The 17,473-nt window shown below is 56.2% G+C and overlaps 10 protein-coding genes across 10 annotated transcripts; 6 read left to right on the top strand and 4 right to left on the bottom strand.

Moving 5' to 3' along the window:
• Positions 1-24: 24 nt before the first annotated feature.
• Positions 25-2,043, bottom strand: PHSY_007487 (hypothetical protein; the record flags this gene model as incomplete). Its single annotated transcript, XM_012338081.1, has 1 exon — positions 25-2,043. One exon carries the CDS (start codon positions 2,041-2,043, stop codon positions 25-27), a length of 2,019 nt encoding a protein of 672 aa, XP_012193471.1.
• A 61-nt stretch (positions 2,044-2,104) lies between these two features.
• Positions 2,105-3,747, top strand: PHSY_007486 (thioredoxin; the record flags this gene model as incomplete). The annotated part of the gene is made up of 2 exons (XM_012338080.1): positions 2,105-2,364; positions 2,853-3,747. The coding sequence occupies 2 exons, from the start codon at positions 2,105-2,107 to the stop codon at positions 3,745-3,747; spliced, it is 1,155 nt and encodes a 384-aa protein (XP_012193470.1).
• Positions 3,748-3,858: 111 nt separating this feature from the next.
• On the bottom strand, positions 3,859-4,803 carry PHSY_007485 (hypothetical protein; the record flags this gene model as incomplete). The annotated part of the gene is made up of 1 exon (XM_012338079.1): positions 3,859-4,803. One exon carries the CDS (start codon positions 4,801-4,803, stop codon positions 3,859-3,861), a length of 945 nt encoding a protein of 314 aa, XP_012193469.1.
• Positions 4,804-5,456: 653 nt separating this feature from the next.
• PHSY_007484 (spindle pole body protein Nuf2) lies at positions 5,457-6,863 on the top strand (the record flags this gene model as incomplete). Its single annotated transcript, XM_012338078.1, has 1 exon — positions 5,457-6,863. The coding sequence occupies one exon, from the start codon at positions 5,457-5,459 to the stop codon at positions 6,861-6,863; it is 1,407 nt and encodes a 468-aa protein (XP_012193468.1).
• Positions 6,864-7,137: 274 nt separating this feature from the next.
• Positions 7,138-10,008, bottom strand: PHSY_007483 (potential intra-Golgi transport complex subunit 4; the record flags this gene model as incomplete). The annotated part of the gene is made up of 1 exon (XM_012338077.1): positions 7,138-10,008. The coding sequence occupies one exon, from the start codon at positions 10,006-10,008 to the stop codon at positions 7,138-7,140; it is 2,871 nt and encodes a 956-aa protein (XP_012193467.1).
• Positions 10,009-10,109: 101 nt separating this feature from the next.
• On the top strand, positions 10,110-11,417 carry PHSY_007482 (DNA helicase, TBP-interacting protein; the record flags this gene model as incomplete). The annotated part of the gene is made up of 1 exon (XM_012338076.1): positions 10,110-11,417. The coding sequence occupies one exon, from the start codon at positions 10,110-10,112 to the stop codon at positions 11,415-11,417; it is 1,308 nt and encodes a 435-aa protein (XP_012193466.1).
• A 483-nt stretch (positions 11,418-11,900) lies between these two features.
• Positions 11,901-12,548, bottom strand: PHSY_007481 (hypothetical protein; the record flags this gene model as incomplete). Its single annotated transcript, XM_012338075.1, has 1 exon — positions 11,901-12,548. The coding sequence occupies one exon, from the start codon at positions 12,546-12,548 to the stop codon at positions 11,901-11,903; it is 648 nt and encodes a 215-aa protein (XP_012193465.1).
• Positions 12,549-12,621: 73 nt separating this feature from the next.
• On the top strand, positions 12,622-13,389 carry PHSY_007480 (hypothetical protein; the record flags this gene model as incomplete). Its single annotated transcript, XM_012338074.1, has 1 exon — positions 12,622-13,389. One exon carries the CDS (start codon positions 12,622-12,624, stop codon positions 13,387-13,389), a length of 768 nt encoding a protein of 255 aa, XP_012193464.1.
• A 1,032-nt stretch (positions 13,390-14,421) lies between these two features.
• PHSY_007479 (epsin) lies at positions 14,422-15,855 on the top strand (the record flags this gene model as incomplete). The annotated part of the gene is made up of 2 exons (XM_012338073.1): positions 14,422-14,427; positions 14,563-15,855. 2 exons carry the CDS (start codon positions 14,422-14,424, stop codon positions 15,853-15,855), a joined length of 1,299 nt encoding a protein of 432 aa, XP_012193463.1.
• Positions 15,856-16,260: 405 nt separating this feature from the next.
• Positions 16,261-17,268, top strand: PHSY_007478 (hypothetical protein; the record flags this gene model as incomplete). Its single annotated transcript, XM_012338072.1, has 1 exon — positions 16,261-17,268. The coding sequence occupies one exon, from the start codon at positions 16,261-16,263 to the stop codon at positions 17,266-17,268; it is 1,008 nt and encodes a 335-aa protein (XP_012193462.1).
• Between the last annotated feature and the right edge of the window lie 205 nt (positions 17,269-17,473).

Here is a 17,473-nt window from a genome sequence, read left to right as displayed (position 1 = left end):
CTTGGACAGACACCGCCAGTGCCGCTACAACATCAAAGCAGCTGCTTCACCATTCTCCACCTTCCGCCTATACTCGTTCCGAGCCTTCGTCAAGCTACCCTGTACATCCTTCCTCGACAAAGCATCCTTGACCCACAACATCAACGCATCGTCGTCTTCCGGCACAAAGAAGCTGCTCAACGCGCTAAGGATCGTCTCGAAATCGGCGCTCGGGTCCAAGATCACGCTCCGGTGAGCCCAAATGATGCCAAGGGCAACCATGCTGATGACGTCCTGACCATCGAGGAGCCATGCGTCCCATACGCGCAGCTGCGTTTCGAAGGGGATTGAATTCGAAAACAGGGTGATGTACCATTTGGTCGCATACGAACTGGCGACGATCATCTGATCACCAAACACCGTCGCCAACTCGGGCATGTACTTGCGAAGCAGCTGATCCTGGACGAAAAGATTCTCGACGAGTCCTGGGAACCCTGGTGCGAATGTCGAGTGTAGGTCGAGGTGGTTGTGCATCGTGACCATCGCAGCGTATGCTCGCTCGGGGCTGAAGTAGCAGAGCAGCGTAGCAGCGATAGGACCCATGCCTTGACAGTACCCGCACTGGTCGCACAGCATCGACATGGCGTGCAGTACATGAAACAAAGCTCGCTGACCTTGACCGTAGCGCGTGTGGAATTGGATGTGACCCGAGATGGTGCGTGGGACGTCGAGGTCGATCTGTACATCATGCGTGCTGGGCACGGCGGTGAGGCGCTCGAATTGGAAGGCGTCGGACCCGTCCAGCGCGACCGCTTCCAATGCATCAGCATCCTTTCGCAGATGCGGTTTGGCAAGCGAATACGAGTGTCGGCCTGCTGCAGTCTGTTGACTATGTCGCAGCAACGCAGACCAGGCTGCTGAGCGCCATCGATCCGGAATACCCTTGTAGACTCTACGTCGCAATTTGCGGTCGATGCCGTCGTTGAAATCGAATTGGACGGCATTGTGACCCTGATCGCGACTTTTGACGGTCAACATGCGTGCCCATTTCGCGGTGCGCTCCTGCTCTCGCTGACGGTGTACAGCGTCAGCTGCCGCCCGAGCCCGTTGAATGACAGCAGATGTCTTTGCCTTTTCGTCGCCATGCGCATGCGGAGGTGTGCAGGCTCCGGACAGACTCGCTGGGGCCCGTCCGCTCTGGGTGGCGACGCCTCTTGAGCCCTTCCTTGGGAAGGGTGCATCGAACAAGTTCGAGGGCAGCAGAGTAGTCTTGTGCTGAACACTGCTAGGGCTATCCGAGAAGAATCCGTAACGATCGATATTAGCGATCAGCTCCTGTCGCTTCTTTTCTGCAAGTTCTTGACGGCGTCTTCGTTCGTTGGTAGAGAGGAACGTGCTGGTAGAAAGGGCGGTCTCCGTGCTGGTGGATGGAGGCAGGCTTGGTCTTGAAACGTCTCCATTGATCTCTTGATGGATGGGTCGCAAGGACGTCAACGACATGACGCTTCTGGTACTTTCGCTGGTGCTGAGTGGTGGTGGTGGTGGTGGTGGTGCGTGACCACCCGTGCCGTTGATGGCAGCGATGCGGGGCGAGTCGGATAGCTGAGCTGCTGGCCGAGATGCGCTTCGAGCAGCGATGCTGCTGCCCGGACGGGAGAGTGCCGCCTCTTCCCATGCTGACAGGCCATTCTTCTCCCTGGTGTACTCCTTCCCATCTGAGAACCCGTCGTCTGGTACACCTGCTATTGCGAAGTGAGCATACGTCCTGCGAACAAACTCGGCGTCCGATTCGGCGGGCGTGCTGAACTGATTGGCGAGCCATTCCGGCGTCTGAGAACCCTCTTCGGGGGCTGATGATCTGCGTACTCTGGGTGAAGCGGGAAGTGGGGGTGCAAGAGTTGCGCCAGGTGGATCCTCCCCTGGATCTGGTGATGTGGGAGCAGTTTTCGGACGCAACTTCGACGGCAGGGCTCGCAGCGAAGCGGACCTTGAAGGGGACTTGCTATGCTTTTTGCTGGGTCCAGCTTGAGCTGCCATCGAGCCATGGTCTGCAGGGATTGTCATGACGAGAGGCTCGTGCTGCTACTGGGTATGCAGCGGGAAGTTGTCAGCCTGCGCATAAGCGATGGAAACTGTCGACGCAACGGCTCACCGCCGTGTCATTGTCATCACTGAATTGACGCAATATGCTGGAAGGAAGCGTAGATGTGAATGCCCGTCCTGGAGGGCTGTGCTTCGTCTTGTATGCTTGTCCGAGGTCGGTGTTCCAGATTTGGCTCCATGCGTGACTGGGACTAAACCAGGATGCGTGCGACAGGAGGTGAGGCGGGATGGTGCGGCGTCCCTCGATTACCGGTATGAGCAGGGCACAGCGTCGTTCGGGAAGTAGGTGTGCACAATAGGAAAGGTGGTGCCTGCATCAGTAGGCTCAGCAAGGGAGGCAAGAGTAGCTTCCGGATCCCGGTTGGCAATGCAAGACCAACACAGGTGCACAAACCCCGCATCGCAGTTGCCTCTCGCATTCCTTCCGCGGCGTCTCTGATTTAAGAAATCGGCATCGATCTGAAATTTAAGCGACCCGATCCTCTGAGAAACGGATTTAGTGGGCCGAGCCGAAATACGCCATTCATTTTGCCGATTGGCTGCTGAGATCTCTCGAATCTGCTCCTCGGAATTTATCAGATTTTCTGGACATTCAAAAGCAAAGAGGAACCAAAAGCTCAGGCCAGAGCGCAGTTGACTCAAAGTGGCACAGTCCTTGCTCTTTAGAAACCTCTCGACTAAGTCATCAGCGCGTTGTTCGAATCTTGCTTCTCCCCATCCATCGTCACCACACACTAGCTCGCCACCACCAATCGCTGCTGATTCTCCAGCGCATCCGTAGACGGCTTTTACTTGATTGCAGTCCTCGCCGTTCGTTCTCTTCGCTACTCACATCCATTCAATCAGCATTTCATCCTCATCAGCATGTCCGCCGAAGCAGGACCCAGCAACCTGGTCGAGGTCACCTCGCCAGAGCACTTTACCGAGATCATGCAGACCGACTTGACGCGTGTCTCGCTGCTCAACTTCCACGCTCCCTGGGCTGAGCCATGTAAGCAGATGAACGAAGTGGTCCGCGAGATCGCTGTCAAGTACCCGCAAGTGCTCTGTCTCGAGATCGAGGCCGAATCGCTTCCCGACGTGTCCGAGTCATTTGACATTGAGGCGGTACCCTCGTTCGTCCTGCTTCGTGGACACACTCTTCTCTCACGAATCAGTGGCGCCAACGCATCTGCCCTCTCGGCAGCTGTTGCAACACACGCCGCACCGGCTCGATCCAATGGCACCGGCAGCGTTGCCAAGACCTCGGCTGCTCCGCGTGCGGCTTCAGACGTTTACGATGCTTCTAGCGCCACACGCAACGGTACTGCCGCCTACGAAGACGACGAGGATGAGGAGGATGTGGTGCCAGAGACGGAAGAAGAGATCTTTGCACGATGCAAAAAGCTCATGGAGCAGAGCAAGGTCATGCTCTTCATGAAGGGCGACCCGGAAACGCCTCGCTGCGGATTCAGCCAAAAGACGGTCAACCTTCTGCGACAGGAAAAGGTTGAATATGGTCACTACGACATTCTCAAGGACGAAAATGTTCGACAGGGTCTCAAGAAGCTCAACGAGTGGCCCACTTTCCCGCAGATCATTGTGAATGGCGAGCTCATCGGCGGTCTCGACATTCTCAAGGAGAGCATCGAGAGCGGAGAATTCCAGGAGATGCTAGAGGGTTGAAACAGCAATGTTTGAAGTCGCTGTTGATCCCGAGCCGTGTGTATACTAGTTGATTGCTTGAAAAATGGTTCATTGTCATGTCTACAGTGTTGCGCTGCGAGGATGGGGATGCTAGAGCTTCCAGATCTCGACGCCGTCCCAATCGTCTCGAGACCACGTGGCTCCATCGCCGAGCGAGTCAAAGATCTTGCGGATGCGTTTGGAAGGGATCTGCTTGAACGGGAGTGAGTACTGCTCATGTGCTGTGCGCAGAGCTTCGGTGATGTGAGACGGATCTCTACGTTCCAGTGCGAGTAACACTGTTGGGCGGGGCTGGCCTTGACGCTGGTAGAGGTGAGCGATGGTTAACAGCAGCGGGTGTACGAGCGATGGCTCGTAGATGGTGTCTGCTGTTACGATCAGGTCGAAGCTCTGTGGACGAGGAATTGCAGCGGCTGGCAGGGAAGCGGGCAGTTGGGCTGTGGTTGGATAGCCGAGGTGTGGGTGCCAGCGCCAGTTTTGGGGTGGGATAGTCCAGTCGAGTTCGTTGACATGCGCTTGGTCTGCTTTTGCCGCGCCTATGTTGATGGGCTGGTAGAGACCAGCGTCGATGTTGGGTTTGAGCACTGTGTCGAGCACGGGAGGAATGTCGGTTGCAACCACCTCCCATCCAAGTCTAGCCATGAGAAGAGACAGTAAGCCGGTCCCTGAGCCCAACTCCAGCATCCACTTTCTCGACGCGTCTGGTGGCCCCTTCCGTGACGTCTTTGCGTACGTATGGATAAGATAGGACGATAGCACTTGTGACGATAGCCACAGCGAAGAGCCCGTGCTGTTGGTGTCGTTGCGCTGCACGAGGCGAAAGGAGGTGTCTATCGACGGAAAGCGATACATCAGCTCAGCAAGATGCTTTGTCTGGTGAGCGGGAAGATTGACCGCATCGTTATAGAGCGAAGTCATGCTCGGTTCAGCTTGGTTGTCCGTTTCGCTGTCTGAATTCTGGTCATCGTCTCTTGTTGCATTCCCGGGGTCATCGTTGAAGCTCGATGATCCTCGCACAGGCTGCTTTCGGGGCATTCCTGCAACGCTCTTAGTTCTAGGATCAGGCGGTGGCTAGACCGCAGACTCCCGCCTCGTATAGGCGCATATCTGATTCGCCTGTCCGTACGATACAAGATGGCGGATAGCTGGACAGCAAGAGGCTTGAGGGATCGTCTGAAGAGGAAGAATGGATCCAGAGAGTACTTTATGCATTTTAAAGCAAAATGTGGAGTGGGCAAGTCACGTGCATGATGCGTGTTGGGTCTGAATTTCGCAGGTAAACTCCCGCAAGCCTCTCCTTTGCTCTCAGAGTTCAACACCTGTCAGCAGCTAAAATCAAATTTCCACGGCGCGAAACGCGTCGTTTGGTCGAGGGAGAGCAACACTCGAAAATGCACGGCAGCAGCAGCAGCAGCAGCCACCCATCCGAAAGCTGAGCAGCTACGCCAAAGTGCGAGCGAAAGAGAAGGCGAGAGAGAGAACAACACTGAGATACGGGTGCACAGCAAATCCGCCATCAGCTTCAACGTCGACCACCACCCTTTCGATATCGCAGATCACACATATCGATATCCGTATTATCGTCTTTCCTTTACACAACGATCCTCTTCAACAACTAATACACACAACCTACTACGCAGCATCAATTACGACACTTCGATACAGCACCTGCAGCTGAAATCTCCACCATGGCATCGACCGCCAATCCAGCATTTCCGATGTCGTCGGCGCGCGTCCCGCCCGACGCGGTCAAAGGGAACCGTGACGGCAACTATTCCTCTTTCCCTGTCGTCAAGATCGACGAGCTTCTTGGTGTCCTTTCCGAGATGGGCTTGTCCATCTCTCCTGAAGACCTGCAAAAGCCGCAAGGTCACGTCGCGCACCGAGTCTTTGTCGCCTTTTTGGAGTGTCTCTCGGGTACCACGACAGAGATGATGGATGGGAGGCGCCACGAGGCGCTAGCATCAGCCGAGTACAGGGAGCTCTACGAAGACGGTTTGCAGATGCTCATGTTCTTCCGCGAAGTAAAGGACATGATGAACGCAGCGACGTTGTACGATTTCACGCTGCAGGATCTCACGCGGCCAAACCCCAAACGTTTCCGTCGTCAAATGTCGGCGCTGGTCAATTTCTACCGTTTCCGATCCGATCGAATCGTCGAATTCGAAGAGCTCGTCACCGGCGCCGAGGATCTTGAGAACAAGCGCAACGAGATCGAGGACGACATCGACCGTCAACGCAGCGAGCTGGCTCGATTCAAAGCTGAACGCGAGCTCGATGAGCCTAAGGTCAAGGAGCTGCAGCGCATCAATGCCGAGATCACTGACGATCTCTTGGCAGCCAGGAACCAGCAGAAGGAGACCATGGAGGAGCTCGATGAGCTCAAGAAGCGCAAAGATACGCTCGCTGTCAAGCACGCCGAGCTAGCACAGGAAAAGTTCCAGATCTACGAGAAGATCACCTACCTCGAAGCGCGCGTCGTCTCCAGTCCCAGCAAGATGAAGAACAGCGTACGCGAACTCGGCGAGCAACTCGACAAGGACACCGTCTCGCTGCAAGAGACCCTCAAAAAGGTGGAAGAGTTCAAGCGTAACCTCGAGACCCTAGAGACTCTCAGCAACGATCTCGAAAGCTGCATGAACGCGATGCACGAGGTCAACCTCGAAATCGTCAAGGGCAAGGAAGAGGTTCAAAATCAAGCCGACCTCCAAGCACTCTCGCAGGGTATCAACAACCAGCTCGCATCGCTCAAGCACTCGCTCGAGATGACACAGTACGAAATGAAGAGGTTGGAGGACAAGCAGAACCGCAACCGCAAGACGCTCATGGACATCACCGAGAAGCACACCAAGAAGATGGAGAACCTGCAGACCGAGTTCGAACAAGCCAAGCAGGAGAGGAACAGGAAGAACCACTCGGCAGAGGTCAAGAATGCAGAGTCGGAAAAGATCGAGGCCAAGATGGCAGAGCTGGAGGAGGCGTACGAGGGCTATCAGAAGAAGATGATCAGGCAGAAGGATGCGATCGAGACGGCGGTGAGACTATACATCAGCACGCTGACCAACTCGTTGCAGCTCGAACGTTTCCAGGCGTGAACAGTCTCATTTCGCCCTTTCTCGACTCTCTACTGCAGACTGGCACCATATACGTCTTTTGTCGCTTTCCTCGTTTGGCTTCTCGTGCTGCATTCGCTGCGAGTATGGCTTTGTATTACTTCTCTCTGTCTCTTGTCATGTAATTGTACCTCGGAATGCCGAATCTCGTTCAAGGTTTGATTCGCTGCCTAACCTCGTCGGATGTGCCCATTGGTCTTGCCTCCCCGCCCATGGGCATTCAATGCCGATTCCTCCTGGAACGCATTTCTGCCCATCATATCCTCAATCCTCTAACACTCCTCACCTCGGCCATACTCAACCGCCACGAAATGCCCGACGTAACAGCATTCTGATACAGATCCCCTTCATCATCATCGCCATCCAAATTCAACACATAAGAGACCTGTTGCAATCGACTGAACCTATCCCTCACCGGCAGCGTTGTCTGCGAATCCAAAAACGTCATGATCGCCCTCAAGTCCTTGTCAAACTTGAGCGCGCCCAGCTCGGTAAACCGCATGCCCATGACCAACGATTCCCACGGCTTCAACAGTGCATCCAGCGTCATGCCGATGTAGGTGTTGAAGTTGCTGTCGGTAAAGGTGCCTCTGAAGTGGTGGAAGAGGAGGTCCCAGGATCTGACGAAACGTCTTCGTACCAGATCGCGCGATTCGGCGAGGCTGTAGGATTCGTCGTCGAGAACGTACGAAACGTCCCGGTAGGTTTCGAGCAGCAACCCACGGAGACGAGGCGCGGTGAGTTGAGTGAACAGGTGTTCGAGCTCGGTTCGCAGCGACGATCGCATTCGATTGACTAGCTGGGACAAGCTCGAGACTGCCGCTAGAGCTTGGTCCATTTCGGTCGCTTCGAAGAGACGTGCGAGCGACGGCTCGTGTCCCACTTCGGCAAGCACCCGTGTCATGTACGTACAGCTGACATCGAGGACGTTGAGATACGTGATGAACACCGTGCGCATCTCTCGACTTGCCGCATCCTTCCTCGGCCCATCCACCGTCATCGATCCAGAGATACTCCGCCACAACGTCTCCATCTTGCGCACGATCACTTCGATATAGTCCTGCTCGATGGTCGTCTTTACCGCCCGCGTCATCTCGTCGAGAGTGGGAAGAGAAGATGTCGAGAGGATACGCGCGAGGACGGTGCGGATGACATAGAAGGCATCGTCGAGGATGGACGAGGTGTAGGGGCGTGATGTCGTGTCGGGTTGATCGATGCGGAAGGCTTTTTCGAGGCTGTTGCGAAGATACCAGGTTTCCATGGGTGTGTAGATGGTGTTCATCGATTCCAGGACTTCTTGGCCCAGCTTGGATGTTGCCGCATGGTCGATGGTTGACGACGCCGTGTCGACATGTGGGTCTGCATCGTCGTGTGGCGCATTGACGCTGGAAGCGATGGAGCTGCGTCGGTCGACGGAGGTGCGACGGAAATCCTTGAGCGGCTCATCCGCCTGTGCTGCACGTTCGTCCTCCAGCGTCTTTTGTCGGCCGCTCCGTCCGCCCTCCGCTGCGTCTTGCTCAGGCGCCAGTCTGCCCTGTAGGAAACGCCGATAAAGCCCCCATCTCGAACACATTGCAGCTAGCTCGGTCAGGATGCGATCGACTTCCCGACCGTCCGGACCTGCAGGCTCGTCAAACGAACTGTTGGCTGTGGAATCTGCTGCCGGGCTCGCCGTTCGCCCTGGCACACCGAACGAAGCCTTGAAGGTCGACTGCTGCGTCCTGCTCGCCACCACCGCTGCCGTGAATCGATAAGCTTGCACTTCGTCGAGCCTCCTTCGCACATTCCGATCTTCGCGCCATGAGTCCATGATCCTGTGCCCCAAGCGATCGCACTCCTCCTGCAATCCTGGCATGACACCTTGTCCGAAGTTCCCCGCGCCGTAATGTCTGTCTACTACAGGCTGGTGCATGTCGATCAGCGAAGCCAGGTGCTCAAAGAGCGAGGTGAGTAGTAGCGCGAAATGCGTCGGATGCTGTGCTTTACCCGATCCGAGCGAGTCCGTGATGCCGCGACCCTTTTCGCGCACCATGGAACGAGCGAAGCTGCTGTACACTTCCAGTCCTTCCTTCTTCCAGCCTACTTGAGGGAAGAGCTTGAAGAAGCGCGATGCTTCCTTCTCGTCCTTGTTCTGCGTAGATCGGATAAAGGCGTCGGTGAAGGCGGTGAGCATGGTCTTGCGAAGTTCCAGCAGAGTCGTCTCGGGTGGCTCAGGCAGGTTGGTCGAGGGTACGGCTGCTGCTGCAAATTGAGAGGCGCGGACAACCGGGTCGATGGCCAGCGCTCTACGACAGTGCATGGTTGCCATGTCCCAGTCGCGATGCTCGACGGCCGAGGCGAGCAGCGAAAGGGAGGATTTGAGTTCGGCGACGCGAACAGCCCATTCTGTGGCGAGCGCGATGCGCTTGCGTTCTTCGTCCAGCAGCCGGACCCGCTCCGAGATTCGTTTGGCGACAGATGCTGAACTCTGGAGGCGCTTGTCGAGGACGTCGGCTTCTTCCTGGATCAGCTGAACTTGAGGTGCAAGACCGGATATGGATCGTCTTGCGTCGGCTACGACCGGCTCGGATTCTTCGAAGAGCGAAACAAGCTCATCGTCGAGGGTTGCAGAATATTGTGAGAGCTCTGAAAGTGCTTGAACAACGGAAGAACGGCTGGTGAGCTTGGAGATGTTGGCAAGCTGTGGTGGTGGTGGTGGTTTCGCTGAGCTGGCAGGTTCGCTGGCAGGCCCGGGCGGCGAAGCCGATAGGATCTCATTGTTGACTGCCTTGGAGGAGCCTGCTATCGTCATTGTGTAAGTGTCACCATCTGACCATGCCGCTGTCGGGAGAGTCGAAGTGGTTGTCAGGATTGTAGGCCTTGACTTAGGGTGTTGCCGGTGTTGGTTGGTCCGAGCTTTTTCTTCGCGCTTGTTCCGGACACGGTTATTTGGAGCCTGCTGTCTCTTGTGCCAGTCTGCTGCCGCATGAAATTCCGACGAGAAGGAGTGAATTTGGACAAACAATTTGAATTCTTCTCGTCGCTCAATCGCTTCATCACTTCCACCACCACTACGAGCCACAGGTCCCATCCATCCACCAGCGTCATTCAGCAGCATCAGCAAAGATGGCGCAGATCTCCACCACATCAGAGCACACCATCCAGACGCTGGAGCGCATCGGTGCGCATTCGCACGTCAAGGGTCTTGGTCTCGATGACCAACTCGAACCTCGCCCCTCTTCGCAGGGCATGGTAGGTCAGCGTGCCGCCCGAAAAGCAGCTGGTCTCATCGTCAAGATGGTTCAGGACGCTCGTATCGCTGGCCGGGCTATCCTCATGGCCGGCCCTCCCAGCACAGGCAAAACCGCAATCGCGATGGGCATGGCGCAGACCCTCGGCTCCGATGTTCCCTTTACCATGCTTTCGGCCTCCGAAGTTTTTTCGCTCGAAATGAGCAAGACTGAAGCACTCATGCAGGCATTCCGCCGATCGATCGGCGTACGCATCCGCGAGGAGGCAGAGGTTGTTGAAGGTGAAGTCGTCGAGATCCAGATCGACCGATCCTTGACCGGTGCAACAAAGACGGGCAAGCTCACTATCAAGACCACCGACATGGAGACCATTTACGAGCTTGGAAACAAGATGATCGACTCGTTGCAAAAGGAGAAGATCACCGCAGGCGACGTGATTGCTATCGACAAGGCGAGTGGCCGCATCACCAAGCTCGGCCGCAGTTTCACTCGTGCCCGGGACTACGATGCCATGGGCAGCGATACAAAGTTCGTTCAGTGCCCCGAGGGAGAGCTGCAGCGAAGGAAGGATGTGGTTCATACCGTTTCGTTGCACGAGATCGATGTCATCAACTCGCGCACACAAGGATTCTTGGCGCTGTTCTCGGGCGACACGGGAGAGATCAAGCCAGAGCTGCGCGACCAGATCAACACTAAGGTGGGCGAGTGGAGGGAAGAGGGCAAAGCCGAGATCGTGCCCGGTGTACTCTTCATCGACGAGGTGCACATGCTCGACATCGAGTGCTTCTCGTTCCTCAACCGTGCGCTCGAATCCGAGTTGGCACCGCTCGTCATCATGGCATCCAACCGTGGCATCTGCCGCATCCGTGGCACACGCTTCCGCTCACCGCACGGCATCCCCATCGACCTCCTCGACCGCGTGCTCATCATCAGCACCAAGCCGTACGAGCTCTCCGATCTCAAGCAGATCCTCACCATTCGTGCTGCAGAGGAGGAGGTGTCGCTCCAACCCGAGGCGCTCGAAGTGCTCACCCGCATGGCATCGGAAACGTCGCTACGATACGCCATCAACCTCATCACCACCGCAAATCTAGCAGCCAAGCGTAGAAAGGCAGATGCGGTCGAGGTGGCCGACGTGCGCAGGGTGTACAACTTGTTCGTCGACGAGAAGCGCAGTGTGCAGTACCTCAAGGAGCACGCCGAGCAATTCATGAACGAGTCGGATGAGTACGGTGACGTTGATGGGTTGGCATCAGGAGCGCCGATCATTGGCCGTCAGGCTGCGGTTGGTGCTGTTCAGGCCTAAGAAGTGTCGGGCCAAGCCGGTTCAGTGAATTGTCAAAAGTCGACCCTGTTAGCGTACAGGGGGATTCACGCTGTGTATTTTTACTCTTTCTCTTTTCCTCATCATCAGCTTGTCAATCTGCTCCGTCTGAACTGAACTGCGTGGTCGCTCTCAAAGGGGCGAGGCGACCACCTCAGGTTGTGAGCTCGACGCAGACCGACTCGAGAGGGGATGCTGCGAAATTGAGCTCGAGGGTGATCGAAGAGCATTTCGTCGAAACAGCGCCACCCACTTCTGCCGGCTTAACACCCTTGCGATGACGCAAAAAAATTAGACTGTGAGCTTATCGCTGCGGCCAAAAGCTGAGCCGCGATTTTCACCTGCACCCTTCGCTGCTCGGCATCGTCACTGAGATTCATTCCGTGTTTTTCTTTCGCCGTCAACCATCACCACCACCATCACCATCAACGAACGCACACATACAGCGAAAGGTCGACTGCTTCATCAGTACCTCTTCAGCGCCCCGGCAATCTGATCAACAGCTCTGCAGTACAGGCACCAAGGGATCTGTTGGTGCACATCCAGGCAGACGTAGCTCAAGATGCGCGGTCGCTCCGTCCACGCTCGGGCTCTGCTCAGGCAGGCGAGCTCGCACAAGAACGCCGTCGCGGCGATAGCCAGCCCCTCAGCTGTGCCGATATCCGCGTCAGCTAGAGGCTTCATTTCGAGCTGCGGACCACGTTCGACTCGATCAGCATCTCGTCGTGTCTCTTCGTCGGTGCTTTCTTCCTCGTCGTCCAAATCCTCTGGTAACTCGTCTGCTTCGAACAGCGGCAACTCGGCATCATCTGGAAGCAGCAACTCGGCCGCATCCTCCTCTTCATCTTCGTCCAATGCTGCTTCTGCAGAGAAGCGCTTGGACTCGGCGTCTCCATCTCCTCTCGTCAAGGCCAGGGTCAGCGCTTCCCGTCTCGCTGAAGCCGGAACAGCACCCGCCAATCCGCCACCCTCATCGATCGCCAATGTCGCATGGGAGAGCTTCTTCTCGAACGAGCGTCCATTGCTGCAGCACGAGATGCTGCCACCACGACCCAAACGTGCCGGCGGCTTTGGTTCATCGACTTTGCCCTCGGGCGGCTCTTTGACCGCCATCTTCACTTCTGATGGATCTCTGGCCACCTTCGGCAATTTTGCAGCGGAGTCGCAGCAGCAGTGGCGGCGCAGGATGCGCACGATTGCGCCTGAGCGCTTCAACGAGCTCGTCGACGGTCTTGCTGGGATCGAAGCCGAAAAGCAAGTAGCTTCAAACGACGACGCAGCGACACGCTGGCTCGTCTCGAGCTTCCACCCTGAATCGGATCGCGTCGCTGTCGAATCCGCCAAGCTGGAAGAAGAAGATCGCATCAGGGAAGAGGAGGAGGAAGCCGTGCAGAACGCCATGGATCGTGGCGAGGATCCCGAGACGGCACGCAAGCTCGGCGCTGAAGCCGACCTGATCATCCTTGGCGAGCCGCACGGTCCGTCTGCCAACTGGTCGCGTGGTGTAGCCACCTACCTCGCCGAGAAGGGCCGTGCTTACGAAGCGCCTCCTGCGCCCTCTGCCGAAGGAGCCATCGAAGCCGCTGAGCAGTTGGAGGCACCTCACGTCGCCAACAGCGTCTTTTTCACGGACGACGACCCGAACCTGATGCTCTCGCATGCTCTGGTGCAGTCGACGCTGCCTCTTGCGCTCAAGTGGGACAAGCTGGTCGCCCAGATGGATGCCGTCGCGCTCGACGACCCGGCACGGGCCGACGCGGTGGTCGACACCACGAAGCTCGACGCCGAGCTGGATACGGTGCGCGGCAAGAGGGTCAAGGTAAGCCCGCTGCTCGAGGCACACAACATCCTGATGGACAGTGTGAGGAGGAAGAGGAGAAAGAAGATCAGAAAGCACAAGTACAAGAAGTTGCGCAAGACGCAGCGTGCTGAGCGACAGAGGATGAAGAAGTAGTGACGATGTGCGCTGGTGGTAGCTCTTTCAGTAGCATGTAGTACAATCTGTAACTTTCCAACACATGACGTCGTGGTATAGAAGTCAGTATCCTCTCCCCGCTTGTTCAGGGTTTGTGAAGGTCGGCTGAGATGGCAGGGGCTAATCGCCGGATGTACGATGTGCAGTGCAGTGTACGGTATTCATGTGGGCTGCGCGAGGACGATTGATGCAGCGTCGATCCGTGTAAGAAGAGAGCTCAAACACGCGATCTGTTTGCGTCTAGGAAGAAGAGAGGGCAGCAGTTCCGGAGATGAAGATCCGACCTGCTAAAAATACTTTTGCTCTGCACTCTGCTCTGACGAAAAATGGAGGCAAGCAGCGTAAGGCTAAATGATCGGCCTCGGGATGCAGGGGACGCGGTTGACTGCAGCCAGGAAACGAAGGGAAAATCCGTGGCTGTAGCACGCACACACTGGCTCTCTCTGTCGAGCATTTTGAAATTCTGAAGCAAAACCTGGCTGGTGTTCGCGTCGGGCTGTGCGTTGGAGTTGCATCTCCTCGATTTTGGCTGCGTGTGTGCGTGCGTGCAGCATTCCAGAGAGGCTCGCATCCCGCGACTCTGCTGGGTGTGGCAGCTCAGCCTCGGTCTCAGCGAGCCAACCGAACGTGGTTGGCAGCCAGCCAACTCAACAGAGACAAGCAGCCACAACCGTCAACTTGTCTCGGCTCCATCTTGGCCGCCCTGTCTTCCATTCCGTTTCGGACATCACTGTCATCGCTGCTTTGCCTCCATCCTTTTCCTCCTCCACACCCAATCCTCCTAGACCCATCCGCTTCTCCCCAGGTCGACCACGCCAACTCCATCCCTCGTCTCGGCTTGTCGATCTTGCCAGGCTTCGTCTGCAGTCGCACCATCGACTGCATCCTCGTCGGTCCGATCCAGGTCAGCAAGAGCAACCTGTTCCTTCCATCACAACAACACCGCCCTACCGACCGTGCTAGACCACAGCACGAACACAAGCAAGGATGGCTCGTGATCGTCTTGCGGCCATGAGGGTAAGTTTCTTGCCAGCGAATACTGCGGATGGCAAAGGCTAGCCATTTTCCGCGCATAATTGCATGCATAGTCATTGATCAACTGACTCTTATTTTGCTTCTCAATATCTGCTCACATCCTCGACCTGTACATAGGCCCAGCAAGCTGGTGGATACGGAGGTTATGGCGGAGGCAACAACGGCTACGGTGACCACTCGTATCCGACACAGCAGCAGGGTGCCGCGCAAGGTGGCTACGCTCAGCCACAGCAGGGATACGCCGCACCTCAGCAGCAGAGTGGTTACGCTTACAACCAGGGATCGTACGACTCTCAGCCTCAGGCGGGGTATGGCGCTCAACCCCAGGCCGGTTACGCTGCCCAACCTCAGGCAGGCTATGCTGCACCTCAACCCACCGGATACGGGCAGATGCCCCAAGCTCAGCCCGCTGGTTACGCCGCCGCTGGAGGCGCTGCTCCCAACTCTTATGAGATGCAAAGCGTGGCTACCGAGAAGCCTGTCGGCGACATGAACTCCTTCTTCTCTGACATCTCCGAGATTCAGGACACCATCCGCCTCATTGACGAGAATGTCAACAAGATTTCCGATCTGCACTCTCGATCGCTCAACAACATGGACGAGGCTTCCGCCCAGTACGCCGAGCAGCAGCTCGCCAGCATCCAGCAGGAGACGTCGTCATTGACCAACGGCGTCAAGAACCGCATCAAGCTGCTCGAGTCGCAGAACAAGCGTGTTCCTGCCGGTGGTGACAAGAACGTGCGCAATACCCAGATCGGCGCCGTCAAAAATCGCTTCAAAGAGACCATCCAGCGATACCAGCAAGTCGAGCAGAGCTACCGTCAAAAGTACCGTGCTCGTGCCGAGCGTCAGTTCCGCATCGTCAAGCCCGATGCCACCCAGCAGGAAATCAAGGCGGCACTCGACGACGACCAGAATGGCCAGATCTTCTCTCAGGCTCTGCTCAATTCCAATCGACACGGCGAGGCCAAGGGCGCGCTCAGGGAGGTGCAGGAGCGACACGAAGACATCAAACGGATCGAGCGAACCATCACCGAGTTGGCACAGCTCTTCAACGAGATGTCGATTCTCGTCGACGAGCAGGATGACGCCCTCAACGTGATCCAGGAACAGGGCCAACAGGTCGAGACCGACATGAACCAAGGTCTGCAGCACACCAACAAGGCGGTCGACTCGGCGAGAAAGGCTCGCAAGAAGCGTTGGATCTGCTTCTGGATCATCATCATCCTCATCATCGTCATCGCTGCTGTTGTCGCCGCCGTCATCTGTACGCAAGGGACCAACTGCGGTCGGGGCGGCAACGGAAATAACAGGAGGAGCCTGATCACCAGAGCCGTCCACTACGGACACGGTTTGGTGATTGAGAAGAAGGATGCGCGGGCGTACTTGTTGCCCGACATAGGCATGTGATTTGCAGTTGGTACGAATTTATGGTCCGCCTCACTCAAAAGGATATAGCCCATAGCGCAGCTTTTTGCGCTTGATACACACTCATTTTTTTGGTTTCTGCCTTTTCCACTTGTCTGGTGGTGTTGCTCCGCCCACTTGACAATCTGTGTTTCTGTTCGTTGTCAATACTATTATGTGCTTGATCGTCAAAGCGATGCTGTGTGGGTTCTTGTGTGGGAACAAGACGAAGTGTGGGAACCATGAGAGAGCTGGTAGGCAAGCTTCGCGTGTTGCTTTGGCGTGTTGGTGTGGAGAAGGAGAAATGAGAGCGCGTGCACGGACGCAGCTTCCTCCTCTACTTCCTCATGCCCTCACACGGCATCCTTCTCTGGACCCCCTCTCCAGCTGCCTCTTGTGCTACGCATCATGCATCACATGTTCATCGACATTAAACGTATGGGTGCTAAGGCGCCCAAGCTTCTCAGCGACCTCTACCCGGACGAAATCGACATGTACCACGGTCTGTACCACCCGTATCTCTACATGAAATCCGATTCCCGTCCTTCCTCGTCTCAACAAAGTTTGACTACTCTGGACAACTGGTACCAAGGTCTTGACGAGCTTCAACGATCCTCCGATGTCAAAAAAGGCATCCACGACAAACCCACGCTCATCCGGCTCGTTCGATGGAAACTTGCACGCGAGAAGTTTCGACCAACACTTCTCTCCCTCGTCTCGTCCAACTCTGTCGAGCAATGTTCAGATGTGCTCAAAAGAGCTGCTTCCTCGCTCTTCCCACGTGGCTCCTTAGCTCGGCTCGAGGAAGAAGCAGCCTGGAACACTGTCAAGCGAGCCATGGACATCCTAGTCGAACTCAAAGGTGTAGGTCCAGCAACTGCAAGCGCTATCGTCGCAACCTGGATTCCAGAAGGAATGTTCCAGAGCGACGAACTAGCAATGGCACTGATGGGCGACAAGGTGAAGATAAGCTACACCATGGGCTTTTATAAGAAGTTTTACATGAAGGCAATCAAATTTTTGGCAAGGTTGGAGGGGACAAGGATATGGGATGGACGCGGGTTGGAGAGGGTCGCTTGGGCGATGTATAATGACCCGGAGAAGAAGGGAGCGGGTGTTGGGAAAGAGGCGGAGGAGGCAGCGGATGGGAGTGCTAGCGCCGAGGTTGCAGATGCGGCTGCAGAAGGCAAGGACCAGGGTGAAAGCAGTGAGAAGGGCAAACGGAAGGGAAAAGCAAAGACAAGTGCCAAGGATGGATCTCAAGGAAAGGCTCAGAAGGCCAACGACAAGACAGCCGGCACAGCAGGCAAAGGCAAAGGAAAGCGTACGGCTGCAGAACCGAGCACAGCGTCAGACGCGAACGTCGAGACCGGTTTGCAGAGGAGAACGTCGAAGCGCCTGCGCTCGAACAAGTGACGCTGTGCCTGTGCTGCCTACCGTTTCAATGCATGTACCCTGTGTCGCAACAATGCGCATGACCGTGCGGGCTGCCTTCCAGCGTTGAGCATCGCAGTGGGTCTTGGACCAGAGTGCAGCGAGCTCGCTCTCTGCTGCGCAGACAAAAGACGGCAGAAGGATGCTGAGCAACAGAGCCGGAAAGCTCATTGACCGACACACAAGC

Source organism: Pseudozyma hubeiensis, assembly GCF_000403515.1.
Source record: "Pseudozyma hubeiensis SY62 DNA, scaffold: PHS70, whole genome shotgun sequence".
Taxonomy (NCBI): domain Eukaryota; kingdom Fungi; phylum Basidiomycota; class Ustilaginomycetes; order Ustilaginales; family Ustilaginaceae; genus Pseudozyma; species Pseudozyma hubeiensis.
This window is presented reverse-complemented; position numbering and strand designations above follow the sequence as displayed.